General features: G+C 46.7%; 1 protein-coding gene across 1 annotated transcript in view; it reads left to right on the forward strand.

Moving 5' to 3' along the window:
* Positions 1–3,948: 3,948 nt before the first annotated feature.
* The window catches only part of MAML2 (mastermind like transcriptional coactivator 2), a 209,819-nt gene continuing 196,177 nt past the window's right edge, over positions 3,949–17,590 (forward strand). The window contains 1 exon segment of the mRNA XM_036383961.1: positions 3,949–4,646. Within this exon segment, the coding sequence (XP_036239854.1) occupies positions 4,251–4,646 (396 nt within the window). The 5' untranslated portion in view covers positions 3,949–4,250.

Raw genomic sequence — 17,590 nt, forward strand, 5'->3', positions numbered from 1 at the left:
TTGATGTGAATTTTGGTAATTGTCTAGGTAGTAAGTGGTTTCTTCCCCTATTTTTTATTAAATAAGACATAAACACAGTTTCCTTGGATTAATTATTATTAGTTTAAAAAAACCAAAAAACAACTAACAAAAACCCAACAAACAAACATAAATGCTCTGTTCAAGATTTCTTACTTCACAGTTTAAATAAAGCAGTAATTGCAAGCAGCTTGTGCCCAAAATTTAAAGACGAGAAAACTGACTCAGGTGCAGTCAGACTCTGCTTCAAAGTTAAACAATTTGCCAGGTGAGCAGCATCATACATGAGCCTAGCAGAGAATACCCCAGGAAATCAAAATGGCAAAGGGCAAAGAACTCTCACTGAAAAGTAAATAATGGAAACAGCTGAAAATTCAAAGCTCCAAGTTCAGAAAGTCCAATGTAGGATTGATTTTAAGTATATGCCGTTCCAGTGGAGTTAATGTAACTTTGAAGCAATTTGATATGTGATTTCTAAGCACAGACGAACGAGGCATGTGCTGAGACTGAAGCATGCACTCAAGATTTTAGGTGACACGGGTTCAGCAAAATCTTTTTGTTCCATTTTGGAAAGTTACTAGCACGATGGGATGTCTAGGGTGAGAATTCCTGCTGTGAACTCAGCAGAAATAAGTGCTTTTCTCATCTGGAGGGGGCTGCTGCTTTGGGAAACTCAGAGCTTCAACAGCAGTAGGGAATTCAAACAGAAAAAAAATGCTCAAGCATGACAGTTCAGGTGAGATTACAATGTCAGGTAAAAAGGTCACAAATTACTGTCAACAGAAGGAATAAAGTAATTAATTGTTCAAGGACCTCTTAGGTTGTTTTATCCTGAGTGTGCTTATGAGAATGCCACTAATCGCAATGGATGTTGCAATGTGTTAAGAACCGTTTGCTTTTAAGAAAATTGACAACCGACCAGTCCAAAACTGATGGCAGTATCCAGGGGATGGTGACATTCGCCAGGGTCTTCTGAACAAAACTTGGAAAGCCGAGGGATGGCTGTGGGGTATTTCCTGCTCGGAAACACCAGGGGCAGCATTTGCTGCGGATTGAGCGAGCGGGGCTCGCAGCGCAGCCCCGCAGCCGCTGCCTCTCGCCTCGGAAGGGAGAGATCACACGCAAACCGAACTCTCGAGATGCTGCTTGGCAAAAAGCGCATCTTGAAAGTCTCAAGTTAAGATTTAAAAAAAAAAAATCTTTGCTTGGAAAGATCACTCTCTGAGTTCTACGAAGTCTTGTAAGAGTGAGAGAGAGAATTCCTCCAGCTGTCTTGGTAGCTTCTGGAGCAGCACCATGGATTTCATATTCCCGCAGCCACTTTGAAAAACGGCTAAGACATCATTTAAAACACTCCCACTTACTCTCCATGAGATTCATGTGTTACTGTTGCACATGTGTTCTGTGACTGACCCCCCCTTAAGCACAGTAATGACATCTGAGCGCTACAGAACAAATAAAAGCCCAAGCAAGGCCTGAAGCAAAGGTAACATTGTCTACTCTCTTAGAAACATTATCATTTCATTTAATTTTCCAGCTGTGCCAACCCACTGTTCTCAACAGATTCAAGCTACTGTTACATATCAAATAATAACCCACTCTTCCTCAGTTGTTCAAGGTTAAACAACAACAAAAACTCTTTTCCTGTTAGCAATAATGCCTTCCTCTGAAGGCAGCGTGGCCCCAAACCCTGTCTCACAGACCTTATCCCTCAGCAAAGTCTCAAAGCATTTGCTGAGACAAACATGGGGCTGGAGGCTCTGGCTGGTGCTCACCAAGCCAGAACCTGGAAACTCACATCATGCAATAAACCCTCGTGTTTGTTGCCGCATGAAGGAGATGGGGGTTATGAAAGTGGGGGGTTTTATATTTCCTGTATGTCTAATGCTGCATATCTTTTCTATTCTGGGGGATTTTCCAGGAATGTGTCACTTTATCACTGGCATTCGAAGTATTTATTTGCATGACCTTGGAAGGGGATAAAAACACCTGAGAGGGTTATTGTCAGCTCCTCTTCATCCTCAGCTTAATGGTCTCAGTATGCTGAGATGAAATTTGTGTATTTTTCTGACTGGACCCGTTGCAGAACTGAAAGAGATAATGCACCCATCTACTAAAGGCTGTACAGTCCCAACAGACCTTGGAGGTTTTCCATCAGGGATGTGTCTCTGCGTGCTTGGGGGCCATTTTTATTCCCAGAGGTATTTGGGAATTTGGCTAATGCAGCCACAGTAGTACAACAGCATATTGCTTTAATAAAGCCGGCCAGCTCCCAGCTATTTCTGCATCCTCCTTTACAGCTCACCTACACCAACACGCAGAACCTGACGGCTGCCAGTTGCAGCAAGGCCAGTTCCAGAGGCCACATCTCGCAGTCTAAAATTGCCCTGCTCTAAATAGAGGAGCCGGGCGAGAGAAGCACTAAGCCTGCGGCTTTCCCGGGGAGGAACCACAGTGTAGGCGCTACGTGACTTGCCCCGGACACCCAAGAAGCTCCTGTCAGCGCGCGGAGCTCCCACATCCCGAGCCTGACCTCGTGTCGTGCACTCGTCCCGTGCATGCGAGCGCCCTAGAACGCACTGCTTGTTTTTATACCGTCTGTTCCAGAGAAATCCAGCTGGTAGAGGAGCGCAGCGCCGTGATTTATTTGAGAACTCCCTCGTACTCGCCTGAAGGTCTCGCCGCCGGGGGAGGAAGGAGAGCGCGGGAGGCTGCGCTCCTCGGCAGCTGCTCCGCGCCCGGCCCGGCACCCAGGTAGAAGGCGAGGAGGGGAGCGGGGATTTCCTTGGCTTCTTCCCATGCACATACCTCCCGGGGAGCGGCAGCGGCAGCCCGACTCCCCTCGGCGGCCGCTGGGAGGCTCCGCTCCCCTCCCGGGCGCCGCGTCCCCGGCCGCGCTCTGTGTCGGTGACACCCGCCTCCCGCCCCCGCTCCGCGCTGCTCCGCGCCGCGCCGCACGGAGGGGCCGCGGGCAGCTCCGGCACCGGCAGCGCCGACAGCCCACCGGCAAACACCCGCCCGCCGGCGCGGGCATGGAATATACAAAAACACAAAGGAAAAGTGGCTGCTGGACTGTTCTGGGGGCAAAATGCTGGAAGTTTGTAAGTGCAACTCTCCGTTTGTAATTACTGTCTGAAGAGGGGCTGGGTTGCTTGTTTGGGGTTTTTCCCCCCTCTTCCCCTTCTCCCCCCTCCTCCGTGCTTTTCTTGAAACTGTACTTGAAACTGTTCGATATCTGGGAGTAAAAGGGAAAGTACGCGAGAGGAGTTCTTTGCCTGTGTCCGTAGCTTGCTGCTTAATACTAAGCGGGGAGATGAGCACTGAAAGCAATACGGATTTATCCAGTGGCTGAATTAAGTGAAGGCGAATCGTGGTTTGGAAGTCCACTGACTGACATTGTTCCGGACCGGGGGATCTGTCTCTCTGATTTTTAGAGGAACTACAGTTTAGTGGCAGCCAGCCGGACACAGTCACCACGCCGCAGAGTGGCCAGCAACGAGCGGGCGAGAGAAGCGAGAAAGCACAAAGACTGAACTAACCCGACCCTCCTCCTCTTTCTCCTCCTTCCCCGGCTCTTTATTTGCACATTTACTAAAGACTTAAAAGAAAAAAAAAAAAAAAAAAGAGAGAGAGAGAGAGAGAGACACCCCAACAAACCCCCTCCAGCTAACCTACGAGATTTTCGGTCCGCCGGGGGTTTCTCCGCGCCGCCGACCACGGCAATGCCTTAAATTTTCACTTCAAGGAATAACACCCCCCGCTCCCCCGAAATAAAATAAACCCAATAAACCTGCCAAGTCTCACTCATTCCCGACGGAGAGCTCCTTCGTCCAGGGATTCATTTTGAAGGCAGCGGCTCGCTTTATTTGGCTTTTTCCCCCCCCCCCCCCCCGTTCTCCTCCCCCGGCGGAGCCCCGCCGTCCCCCCCTCACCGGGCGCCCCTCGGCCGGGGCTGCCCGGCCCCGACCCCCGCCCCTCTCGCCGGCCGATGCTGGCGCAGCCCTAGCGACCCCCTCCCGCCCCCCGATCTGTCAACCCCCCGCGGGGCCGTCACCGCCCGGGGGCCGGGCGGGGGTGGGCTGGGGGCGCGGGGCTGACCGCCCTCCGCCCCGCCGCCAGCCCCCGGGCTCGGGCTCCCGCCGCTGCCCCCGCCTCCCCCCCCATCCCCCCCGCCCTCCTCCATGCGGCAGTGAGGACCGACCCATCCGGAGGGCCAGGACCGGCAGCCAACGATGGGCGACACGGCTCCCCCCCAGGCCGCGGGGCTGGGGGCCGGGCTGCTGGGGGGGGGCCCGGCGGCGCCCCGGGTGCACAGCGCCATCGTGGAGCGGCTGCGGGCCCGCATCGCCGTCTGCCGCCAGCACCACCTCAGCTGCGAGGGGCGCTACGAGCGGGGCCGCGCCGAGAGCTCCGACCGCGAGCGGGAGAGCACCTTGCAGCTCCTCCACCTCGTGCAGCAGGGGCAGGGCGCCCGCAAGGCCGGCAAGCACCCCAAGGCGGCCGCCGCCCCCGCCGCCGCCGCTGCCGCCGGCGCGGCGCCCCCGGACTACCACCAGCACCTCCTCGGCAACGGCGGCATCAACGGGGAGCAGCCGGCGGGGGAGCAGCGCGCCTCGGCGCTCCTGGCGGTGAGTCACAGCGCCCGCTGCCGGCGGGGAGGCGCCGCGCCGAGCCCCCGCTCGCCCCGCTGGGCGCCCGCCCTGTCCGCGCCGTCCCGCGGGCCCGGCGGTGTCCGTGGGCTCGGCCCGCTGCGCCGCGGGGCGGGCCCTGCCAGGCGCCGGGCCCCCGACGGCGTCGAGTGTGTGAGGGGCGGTGGGCGGGCTCCGAGCTCGGGGGGCTGAGGGCGTGTGTGTGTGTGTGTGTGCTCTTCGAAGGGATTTTGGGACTGCTTGGGGTGTTGCTTTGGGGTGTTTTTACATCATGCTGTGCACCTACAAACGCGTCGCGCGCCTCTGCCGTCGCGCCTTGCCGAGGCGGTGACATCGGCATCCCTGAGGAGGGCACCGGCAGCCGACGCTGTCAGCGCGTCCCCGAGCAAGGGTCAAAAGTAGCGCTCGAGTATCACCCGCCTTCAGGATTGCTCCCCGTTCCCCGCTCCATCCCGTTCGCCAGGGCTCCAGGCACCTATTTTAGGTCGTTTCTCAGCCGTGCCCCTGGAACTGAGGCACTGCCTAAGCCCGGGGCAGCGGGCACTGTCCGGAGCGGAGCGCCCGAGGGGCAGCTCCGAGCGCCGGCCTCGGCAGCGATGCCCAGGTTGTTATTGTCACCCAGAGGGTTTCGCGGAGCAGAGTTACGAGAGTTTTCCAGGCACTGCCGCTCTGTAAATGATACGCTGACCTTTTTCAACTGGAAATTGCTCTGAACATGTCAAGGAGGCGAAGCCTTGTCTCCTGTTACTTTATTACGAGCAGTCAGTGCACCACGCTTTTGAAGGCATTTGCTCCGCTGTGCTGCCTCCCAACTCTTAATTCTCGGCACACATGCGAAACACTGAGAGGAGTGACTGCATCCTGATAGGCCCGCGGCTGCTATTCGAACAGCTGAAAATAGATCGCTCCCTCTGCTCCAGACATCAAACTTATCTTTCTTAGTGCCTGACGTATGCTAAAACGGGACCTTTGTGGTCGTTTCTCCCTTCTTACCCGTGCGGTGCGTGGATCGACGTTTGGGGCTGCGTTACTCAGCATCATTCGTGAGGGTGATGATGTAAGCGTTAAATGCGATAACATTGTGTCCGAGGGGAGTTTAGGCGCTTCCACCTGACTCAGTGTTCAGATTAAATCTCCCCACATTCCTCGTCACAATTAAGAAAGCCATTATCTTATTTTTCCAGTGTGTATTAATGTAATGCTTTGCACTTGCCTTATGGGAAAAAAAAAAAAAGGGCTTTTACCTAATAGTGTATGTCCCAGAAAAATTCACTTTCAGAAATCAGGCAACAGGCCTATGTGGGGTTGGTTTTTTGTTTTGTTTTGTTTGTTTGTTTTGAATTTTTTTTTTTTGCTAGTTGTTACTATTATTATGAAATAGCTGGAGACAGCTGCTTGGAAATGCTAAATGAAACAACTCCCAAGAAAATACTGAAAGATTTTCATCTTTTAAGTGCAGAGAGGTTGTTCTTGTTTCTGAGATATCACTAATGGCTATTAGCCTGCTGCTTGCTGGAGATTCTGTGCACAGCCCTCACTCTATGTTGCATGTTGCATTACCTCCCAGAAAACTCCACACACACGTGACCTTGAGAAGCAAAAGGTCTGACAAAGTTCCCATCATTTTTGCACACCAGCCTTCGGTAATCATGCTGACAAGGTGTGTGACTTCAGTGAGCATGACGTTTGGGGCCCTGAACTGTGTTTTGACACCGAGTAAATGCTGGCTCATGGAACAGCATTGTTGTAAGGTGTCACTGCACATCCTCCCACTCTATGCTTGACACTGACATTCCTCATTTGCTGCTCTGATTAGGAAACAGAGAAAGGCATTGGTTCAAAGTCACACCTCTGCATTGTGGAGGTACACCTTCTCCTTACCAAGAGCTCCTTACAACAGTGTTGCAAATATTAACAAGGAATAGCTAAACACGCGGTGTCTGAGCGGGGTGAATTCAAGTGGCTGAGGGTCATGGGGCTTTGAGGTAGTACAGCTTTGTGTTCCTGTTCTTGAAAATCCAGAGGGCAGGGCTGGACCAGGAAAGAACAGAGTCTTGCTTTTCCTTCAGCCATAGCTGGAAGAGAAGTTATCCCTGCCAGTTATTCCAAGGGTACTAGAAGAGGAAGGACGAGGTAGACTAAGCCTGTTGTCCTGTGCATTATAAAGGGATGGGAAGAGAACAATCCCTAAGCAGAATTCAACCTCTCTGGAGTGATTCTCAAGAGGAAATCCAGTGCAAGCCTTATATGTGCTATTCCTCTAATTCCAGATTTATTCCTTGCAGCAGACAGGGTGCACAGGGTCCTGGAACAAGGGGCAGCTCTGAGTTTCAGTTGTGGCAGGTACAGCTCTAGCACAGGGAAGTACAAGACAGGAGCACGGCTTCGAGTCTCACTCTGAGCATGTGAGACTGGACACAGCCAACTCCAAGGGGAATGTAAAGCTCCATATGCCTTGCTGTAGGTCCACCAGTTTAAAAAAAAACCCCACAGCTCCGCACAGATAAGTGCAAAGGCAGTCATAACTCTCGCTGGGGAGCTCTGGCTACCAGGACACTCTTTTGTCTGCAAAACCCAGCTGGGTTGTTTCCTCTGCTTTGCAGGTCCCACTGCTCTTGTTACACATGTGCCTGCAGTGTTTAGTGGCATTGGATGGGTCATTTCCACAGTTGGACTCAAAAGTAAATATTTGACACTTGGTAACATTTGAAACAATGTTTCCTTGAATGTATCAAAGAGCTTGAAGTGATTATCTGACATTGTTGGTACTATTATTTGATAATTATCTTTTCCCAGTGGGCAGTTTAGAACTGGCAGAAGAGAGAGTTTTTAGAGGAGTTTGGTTTGGCCTCAATTTAACATTGTTACTTTGATTTTTGAGAAAGTATCTTTAGCAACAGCATTTTCTAATTGCTGAGTGGAGATCAGATTTTTTTTTAGCTGGACCAATGAATGTGGGCGTGTGTGAATGAGAGATTTATTCTTCAGGGACGCAGCTAGGGAAGCTTTTGTACTTTCTGCCTTCGTGCATTTCCCAAGAGCTGACATTTGTTTATTTATATGGTGTTGTTACTTTCCGTGGTGCAGAGTGGAACAGATAAAAAAATATTCTGTCTTGCTTTTATACATACATCTATATGTATGTATATGCCCTTCAGCACTTAGCTGTTTATACTGTTTATGTTATATGTAAACAGTTAGCTCTGGAGGGCATTCCTCAGTGCCTTAAGCACTGAACTGGTAATACTAAACTTCTTGCATTGCAGTTTCAAGTCTCTGGCAGCCAATTCATTCCATCATCCTTCTGACACAGGCTGAGCACTGCTCATTTTGCTCTGTGACAGCTGGGAACTCTGTCTCATAGGCATTAGTGGATTATTCTGGCCAGGTTCTTTCATTGCAGCCATCACCCCGGTGGCTCTGACTGTGTTAAGCAATGTTTGTCATCAGTCACAGGTGACTTGTTCTACATTCACCCATCTCATGGTTGTGCTAAATTTATCATTAGAAGAATTCATTTTAAATAGCAATTAAATACATTAATATTTTCTGTACTTGAAAAGTGACTGTAAAAGTGGCCTGCTCCCCAGATATAGTCTGGAAGCAGGTGAAAAAAGAAAAGGGAAAACCATCCCATAAAAGTGATATATCCAAGGAAGAGGGGAATGTGTTAATTCCTCGTGCTTCCTAAATTTTCATCAACAGCTGTACAAATCTAGAAGAGTCAGTGGGTTTGTCCCAGTTCCCAGAGGACCTCAGTGAAAACCAGGGTTGCCTGACTGGTACCAAGAGCCAAGACTGACTTGTAAAACCTCAATTTAGGCACTTATTTTATGTGGAGATCCTGAATTAATTTCCTTAGGATTTTTTTTTTTTTAAATGATCCACACTGTGTTTGCTGAGGTTTGGCCTCCTCTGTGCTAGTGTTAAAGATCCTTGAGTATTGTAAAAAGAACGATTGTGGTCTGGTATCTTCGCCCAAGCTGACACTTATCCCCATCTCCCAAGTTCTTTGTTTTGTTTGCTGCTTGGCTGCCAGGACACCCTGCAGAAACACCTGCATTTTTTGTGAATGCACATAACATTTGGAAGTGCTCTGAAGCAAGCAGGATAAGGTGACCAGCTGTGGGGTGAAGTGACATTATGGTGTGGTGAAGACAGGTGGATTAAAGCACAAACCATTCTGCAAAGCTAGAGTGCAGTCTTTTCACTGACACAAAGTTTGGTGCCAAAGCAATGGAAATGTTCTGTTTGTGAGATAAAGGACTGCTCTCTGCTCCTTGGGCTTCTGCAGGAGCAAAGCTGTGTTCTGACAATCACAATTTATGTAGCTGAGTCAGGTAAAAAGAGTAAGTCACATTGCTTGTGTGGGTGGAAAACATTGATCTGCTGTAATGGGCCCTCTGGCCTGCTGAGAGCCATTTGCTTTGGATGGACATGGGTGCCATTTTAAAATCTTTTTTCCCCTTAACTGTGAAAATATTTTCCAGACCAAGCTGCATAGAAGCTGTTTTTAATGAGGATTTCAACAAATGAATTTGTTAAATTTATGCTAATTTGTAGGATCCTTTTCAGGCCTACCTCTCCCATCAAATCACTTGCACCCTTTAAAGCTTTTTCAGCTTTGAATACATTTAATGAAAGTCTCCTCCATTCTGAAACTGTTTAAGAGACTGTTTCCACCACCAAAGTTTCTGTAGGCAGTGAGCAGAGGAACAATGTCTCTGCCTGGACTTGATGTGCTCTCCAAGGCCAACCTGTGGGCTTATTCACATCTGTGGCTGTTATGGCATGTCCTCTGACAGAGTTCTTGCATCCCCTGCAGTACTCAATTTGAGTCCCTTTTCTGTAGCACCACAACAAAGGAAAGTGATATTCAGCTTCTGTTTGTTCTACTTTGAAAAGTGGGACTCCAGCAAAAATGTGAGCTGTTCTGTGGGGAAATCTGAACGTTAGACAGGTATGTCTGAGTCAGAGAAGCTGTTTTGCTGTAACTTTGACTCACATCACTATTGGTACTTCTCCCCTCGCAAAGAGCACTTCCTGCAGAAGGAGTATGTGGGGTTCAGTTAGGTTGCAGTGACCAAAAAAAAGCCCCAGCAGTTTAGGTTAGTCAGCAGGTTAAGAAAGGCCACAGCGCCTCTCTTCCTTCTCCTAACTGCTGTCAGCAGTCCCTTCAACCAAGATATTGTCTTCAGAGGCCATTTGTGGTCTGCTTTTCTTATTAAGTCTGCTGCCTTATAAAACTGAAACTTCACCACTGTCTCATTAATGGAAAAGAATGCAGATCCTTTTGACAACTATGGAAAGGGCAGTATCTCCACTGCTTTGTTTATATTGCACTCCCTGTGTGGTGTAGGAGGAGCTGGAAGCTGGCAAGCTGCTCCAGCTAACAAAGCACTGGCATAGAGGTGCTAGGTCTGCCAGAAAGTGTCTCTGTGGTCTTGCAAATGTCTCCTGTTGTGCCACTATTTCCCTTCTATGCTTTAGCTTTTCTGGTGGTGCGGCCTCACCAGCACACGGGACCTTGGGTTTTGCTGAAGGCTCAACTCTACATGTCAATGACCTGACATGAATATATCCTGGAATTCAAGCAGGTGATTAAAGCAACCACTTATGTAACACCTTAGAGGGCATGAAATCAGCTGCATGGTGCCTAGAAGAGCTTTGGCCACCTGGCTGCTCTGAAGAGAAGAATCAGGTCTTTGCTCTTTGACCTCTCTCTGGTGTCTGCATGTCAGTATTCCCCTATATGAATTCCCAGTGGTGGTACTCCCAGCAGGAGTAAGATGAGGCTGATGGGATTCTTGACAGGTCTGTATTTTCCACAAATCTTAATCACAGTCTGTAAACCTGAAAAAAGTCTTACCTATGTCATGCTGCTTCAGTTTGGAACAACTTTGAGCAGTGAAAGAGGCAGTAGTCTTGGCTGCAGAAAAGAAGGAGCTGGTGCTGAGTGAGATTTGGATCCAAGTTTCAACTTAGCAGTACTAAGATACAGATTTTTTCTGTGCTTTTTTTTCTTTTAAATAAAGACATAAACTATTTATGCCCTAGATTACCATTAGAAAGCTTCCTATAGCCACTATAAAGCCAACTTGTAAATTTGCTATACCTTGTCCGGTTCTTCCAAAGTATTTTTAGATGCAGGTAATCAGTCCATATTTGTACTGTAGTTCCAACACTAATACCTAAACCAAAATACCTGCAACTCTCTAGCAACTGCTTTTAGGTGAGCATGCTGTAAACTGAAATCTAAGTGTTTCCACTTTGACTCTAGGATCTATTCAACAGATTACTCCTGTTATTTCACTTCCATAAACGGCAGTTTCTTCTATGAAAGATACTATTTATCACTTCTGTAAAGTGAATTGAGATGTGATGGTGAGTTTTATTGCTCAGAAGCCAAATTCATTATGGATGGAGCCTAAAACAGGAATTTTGAATGTTTGCTTTGACAAAGCCTTGGAGAAGCTTCAAATCACTTTTTCAGCCTTTGACCCACAGATCTGAGTATTGGAAATACAAACCTGAATGGGTCTTTTACATAATCACATGACTCCAGACCTAGGTTTTCATGGCACCATGTTGCCAATATTCACAATAAAAGCGCAAGATGTGGCAGTGACCTTTGTTTTTAGCAGAGAAAAGCATCTTTTTACCTTTTTTTCATAATCATGAATATGTATGCTTTATATTTTCTTGATTTACTTGTTCCTGATTCTGCATCAGTATGTGCTCAAATTAATCTCCAATTAAGTCTTCCGTGTCCAAGTTTCATGTACTTGATGCTTCAGCTAACTGGGAGCAGAGTGGGACTGGAACTGAGAGTATATATGCAAGTCATCAGGTCTCTCTGAGGCTGCAGCTGCTCCCCAGTGAAAGCAGGTGAGAGCCACCTTGCCCTGCATGTGTTGTCTCCCATCTGGTAGTAATGGAGGATGGTTCACATTTAGGGCTCAGGGTGAGAAAAACACTAAGAAATACTGCTTAATTGAATAATTTATGCAAAATTCCAATGCACTTACATAAAAATTATAATTTATTTTAGTTTTAATTTGAAAACACCCTCATGCCTGTGGTTTCACCTACAGGTGTTGGCATTTCCCTAAAGAAATTCCTTGTATTCAGAAATGCCTCCTGTAGCTATTTTTATCTATGTCACTCAGTTATAATTCTGATGTGCTTGCAAACCCAGCTGAATCAAGGTGGAGAGAAATTAGTACCAATTAGGAATCAATGTGAAAGTGCTTCTAAAAAGTGAGGATGTAGATCTTGCAAACCCATTTACCTGCTGCCTGAGCCTGGCTAAAAGACTTGGTAAGATCCTGGACTAGCAGATGAAACCCCAAGAGCATTCATCATGGCCATTCTGTTTTGAAACAAAGCATGCTATTGTGTAAGAGTCATCCTGGTGGTACCCTGGCTTTATTGTAGATCTCTGCAGCCACCTCCCTAGAGTAGGTGTTATACAAACACCCAGTGAGAACTGTGCCCTTCCCTGCCTAGCTCAGTGCCTCAAGAGACAAGATAGACAAAGAATGGAAGGAGGAACAGAAGCACAGAAAGGTCAAGTGTCTTGCCCAAGGCCAAACAGCAGGTCAGTGGCAGAGCTGGGAACAGAGCCCAGATTTCCTGACTCCTAGTCCAGCACTCTATTAATCATCTCTTTGCTTTGTGTTCCTGGCCTGTTACTGATCATAGGAAATGTGAGGATGACTTTCCAACAGCTTCAGAATTGCTTCTTACTTTTGGAAACTATTGATCATCACCATGTTATTGAGATAAAGAGGTCGTGTACTGGACTCTTGTACATGTATATGCTCTAGAGGATTCAGAACTGAGTGTTCTGGGTATTGATTTCAATCCAGGACACTGAAAAGCTATATTTCATAATCCCAAATGTTTCTTCTAAGTCAAAATTTTAAAGTCTTTTTTTTTCCCCTTACATTATGTACAAAGTGGTTTGTTTTTATAGCATTACCCATCACAGTTGAACTCCTATATTGGTGCTTGCCCTATAAATCAGTTGTAACAGTTATTTAATTAGCAGGGCTTTTCTTCTCAATGGAACTTACCCATGAAACAGTCAGAAAACCAGTAAGTCAACAGTCCTGAGACACTGGTGATCCTTACTTATTTTCATTCCTCACTGTAGGATGTATTCAGTTTCCAAAGCCTTTCAATGGTTTATCTTGATCACAAAGTTAATTATACCTGTGAGATTATTTTTTTCCTTCTGAAAAATTTTCACTTGAGGCAAAACTCTGGCTACTGTGGTAATGACTTACTGAGAGTCTCTTGTAAACAATAGTATAATCACTTTCTTATAGTCATGGCAACAGTGTTTAAGCAATGAGCTTACTGAACATAATGTGCACTGTCTCCACTGAATAGTATTATTGCAGCACTGAAGTGTATGCTGCTCATTTTCAGAAGACTCAGAGACATAAATTATTCAGCAAAATAACACTGCTTCAGAAAGCATCTCTGAAATCATTGCATTCTGTACTAGCCAAAGAAGGGCGTTCATTGGTGCTGACAGGGCTGTGTTTAGTTACTGCACAACAGTGGAGTCTTTGGTACAGCCTTGCTCCCACGGAGTTTAAGGGTGTCTGTCTCAAACCACTTGAGGACTGTGCTACCTGTTGGCAGGGTTGTGCTTCTCCTGGTTATGTTTGCTGCTGTGGAGGGCAGAATGGATCAGGAGGATGCATCCTGCACATATCCATGGTGTGAGAGGTGGCGACTAGGTGCAGAAGGAAGAATTTGGTTTAACAAACAGGAGGTTGACTCAATCCCTTCCCTGGCTCAGAGGATCACCTGGATTCCTACTCAGTAGATTGGGGAGGCACTTTGGAGAGTGGGTGACTTCATGGGCAGCTTCAGAGGTGAACCCCAAGACAAGAAGCTATCCCTGATTTTTCTGTTTATTTTGTTTTTGTATCTCCCTTATTCAAATATCTAGACTTGAAGGAAAGACCTTGTTGGCAACAGTTGTTGTTCTGGAATGAGTCATTCCACCAGATTTTAGAAATACCGCCTCAGTGACAGTTGGCAAAAATGCTGCATGGGCTGTTCAGTTTATGTTTTTCACTTTGGAAAATCAGGCCATTTATTTAGGGTTCTGTTACTTTAGAAACCATCTTCAGGTGCCTTGCCTTGCCTTGCCTTGCCTTGCCTTGCCTTGCCTTGCCTTGCCTTGCCTTGCCTTGCCTTGCCTTGCCTTGCCTTCCCTTCCCTTCCCTTCCCTTCCCTTCCCTTCCCTTCCCTTCCCTTCCCTTCCCTTCCCTTCCCTTCCCTTCCCTTCCCTTCCCTTCCCGCTTTTTTCCTTTTTTTCCCTTTTCCTCATTGTTATGGCATCTCAACATCTGCATTTTCAGTCCTGATTATGATCTGATTTGCCCTTCCTGAAACTGCCTATGAGAAATACTGCGGACGTGGCACTGTGGAATACCAGCCTAATGTAGGATCAGGCCTTTTATTTCTGATCATTATGCTAGTTTATAGACAATTATTTTGTTTTCCAAAGAAATGCATTCTCTCTGCTTCTCTGAAAGCTTTTGGTTCGCCATCCTTCCAAGCTAGATAGACTTGGTGTTCAACAGGCAGCCGCTTACCTCCATGGCCCGGTTCCCGGAAACACTTATGCGTGTGCTTAATTGTGCACACATGGGAAATCGCACTGAAATCAAGATGTGTCGAATTAAGCAAGTCAAGAAATATTTGCAGGGTTTGGTCTTTGTTCAACAAACAGGCCTCAGCCTGGCTGAAGTCCACGACATGCTACAAAAAGAATCCAAATTCACAAGTAAGTAGTGTATTAATTATCGATTGACTTATTTTCTTAAACCAGTTAATTCTGTACTTTTAAAAACTACTTGCCATTTTTCCTGCAAATCCAACTGCCCTTCCTTTCACACTCATTTTTCCTCCTCACTGTTCAACTCCCAACGGACCTGAGCTGCCAGCCACATGATCCTCTTTTATAACTATTTGAGTTCTGGCGTTTCTTTTTTCCTACCAACTTTGTGTATTACCATATGTCCTAGGACATATTTTGGCCAGCTTTTAGGGAGAGAGAGAGTGTCACAGTGTTTCAGGCCTTCATTTCTAAGTGCAATATTAAATATAATCCTTATAATTATAGCACTGCCACTTGGACTACTGTAGTTCAGGCTATGTCAATATGTTGTCAAAAGGTCTCTTTTTCAGGAGCTGGAACTCAGTCATGTTGATTGAATTGAAATTTGATGGCCAGCAGCTGCAAACACACTCTGCCTCCATTCCCCCTCCTCCCCCCACTCCCCAGCTTCCTGCTTTTTTTCCCCCTTTACTACAAAATCTTCTTGCTTTCCGTCAAAGTCATAGTTTAGAAAACAGAGCTAATGGCTAATTCCAGGCTCAGTTAATTCTGTCCCTTTGGGTAAGTCAAGACTGTCCTTCAAGGGGTGCCCTGAGGCAACCTGAAGGCATAATCTGCAGTCTGTGTGTGGATGGTGAATCTGAGAGCACAGCTCAGGTGCAGTGTGAAGGCTATCCTCAAACTAGGCACAAACATCCTTCATGTAGGAGCTCCTAGAATGACATCAGTGCCACTCTCAGCAGCTAAGGAAGCTATAGATGTGCCTGGGCTGATGTCTGTGAGGCTCCTGTGTAAGCAGGCCTGGGAGCACCACAGCCCTCTCCCCTCTCGTCCCCTTGGTCAATCCCATACAGACCTTGCTATTCATCCAAGCAAGGGCATTGGGATGAGGGCAATTGCCAGCAGCAGTCTATACTGCAAGTTTAACACACAACCTTTTCAGCCCTAGGGGACTGGTGGGAAAAAAAAAGCTTTGAACTGGGGGAAAAAATAACTGTATCCAGTAGTTGTATAGCATGATCCTGTCATTTTTGGTACTTAGAAACCAAAACAAACCCCCAGCATTCATAACACAAGATATCCAGGTTTTAAAAGGTGCCACTTGGAAATACACAGTAACTACTTTTCATAAGGCCCTTTAGTCCATGTGTTTACAGGTGGACCAGAATAGCTCTGCAGAAGTTAATCCAGTCCCTTGAGTAAACAGTATGTACTTCTAAAACTTTCTGTATAAACCAACCATATGTAAGGCCTTTGGCATACATTTGTACCACACACAACAATACATCTGAGGGACCCTGCTAGAGCCAGGATGGCTAGTGACGTTGACAACCCCCTTGCCAGTGTACTGAATGTGTGTTCATTCTGTCATGCCTCTGAAGGATAACAGCCTTTGGATGACAGCTGTACCAAAAGGGCTATTTACTGCAACACTTTATTATGTGGTTCTTGCAGCCCTCTCCCAGGACGTACTGTCTGTGCTTGGGTCTCCCAGGCTGCCATCAAAGCACAGGCTCTTTGACACGGGTCAGAAGGACTCCTCACCCCAGCCTTGCATTGCCACTTTTGGTCACTGAAGTCACACTCACCCCCTTCCCCTGGTAAAGTTCTTCTCTGCTGTCCCCCTCCTCCACTTCCTTAAGCTATAAGCCATGTCTCCTCCTCCACATACACCCCCTCTCACCTGGGTTATTGCCCTCCCATCTCTCCTTTCATGCTTCTGACACTGCTGCTTCATAATGTTGTTTTTCTAGTTTGGAAAGGCCAGAGGGCCAGGCTGGGAGGGACATTCTGAACACATGTTTTCCACATGTTCTCCTCATCTTCACTCATACTGCTTCTCTAGCTGTCTTTAGCTTTTTTGCTACAATGGACATCTAATGACCTTGAGTGTATTCTCTTCTCGTACTAGTTTTATAAAGGATGAGCTCAAAGTTCCTGTGTCGCTGTCATATGAAACTTAGAGCAAAAACTTCTGTGAGTTGACAAGGCACTTGTAGGTTCTTTGACCCTTCACCACAGGCCATGAGCACTCACAGACTGGGCATACAGTTGTGAATGCTTATGCTCCAGTTCAGAAAAATACCAAAAAAGTATGTGTGACAATAAACATATGATTAAATACTTTTCTGTTTGAGTGCTGCTTCATTGTGGAAGTGGACCCCATTCTGGAGGAGGCATCTTTATTGGTCTGATTCAGAAAATGCTTAAGAGTATACCAAAGTTTTAAGAATAGTAGTTCATCCACTATCTTGTATTTTAGTGACTCTTAAATAGGGCTGTGTGGTGCAGGCAAGGCAGAAAATGTGGAGGATCTCCTGGTCACCTTTTACGTTTTCACTCACTCTGGAATCTGAGTGTCTCTGAACTGTAAACACATTTTGGAAGTGCTACCACCTATTTGCTGTTTGAATGTTCAATAACGTAACTGTGGTGCATACCTAGGTGCAGTATATTTAAAGCAACTGCCATTAAATGAAGGGCAATTATATCTTAGAAAGGTAACTCTTCATACAGAGTTAGCATTATTTCCATGACTCTGTTTGACAGGGAGTTGGACCCTTGGACTCTTGGATTCCTCTCCTGCATCCCAATGACCAGTCTGGTAACACTCAGGAGTCCAAATCTTTTTGACTTAAAACATGTAGGCATCAAATCTTCTCTGTACTGAACTGAAAGCAAGGAGAACTGGACATCTAATTGTATTTTTGAATCTTAGCCTAAAATCTCTGGAGACTTTTGGAACATTTATCCCTAGGAGATTTTGCTGGAGTCAAGAATACAGGTTGGAGCCATGGCTGAAAAAAAAACCCAAACCGACATGTGACATCAGTGCATCAGTCAATGAGTCATCCATCAGTGCCAGAGGACAAAGTATTCTTTGTATTTACCTAAGTAGTTACCTATTTACTTTCTGAAATAGTAGTACTAACTTGACATTTTGGTTTGCTGTACAGTGAAAACACTATTTTAAATGCCTTGTATAAAGACAGGCTTTCTTGTTTCTTGAACAGTTAGAAATACTAGAGAACAAATGTAAAAGGCCCATTTCCTTCCT

Source organism: Molothrus ater, chromosome 2, assembly GCF_012460135.2.
Source record: "Molothrus ater isolate BHLD 08-10-18 breed brown headed cowbird chromosome 2, BPBGC_Mater_1.1, whole genome shotgun sequence".
Lineage (NCBI taxonomy): Eukaryota > Metazoa > Chordata > Aves > Passeriformes > Icteridae > Molothrus > Molothrus ater.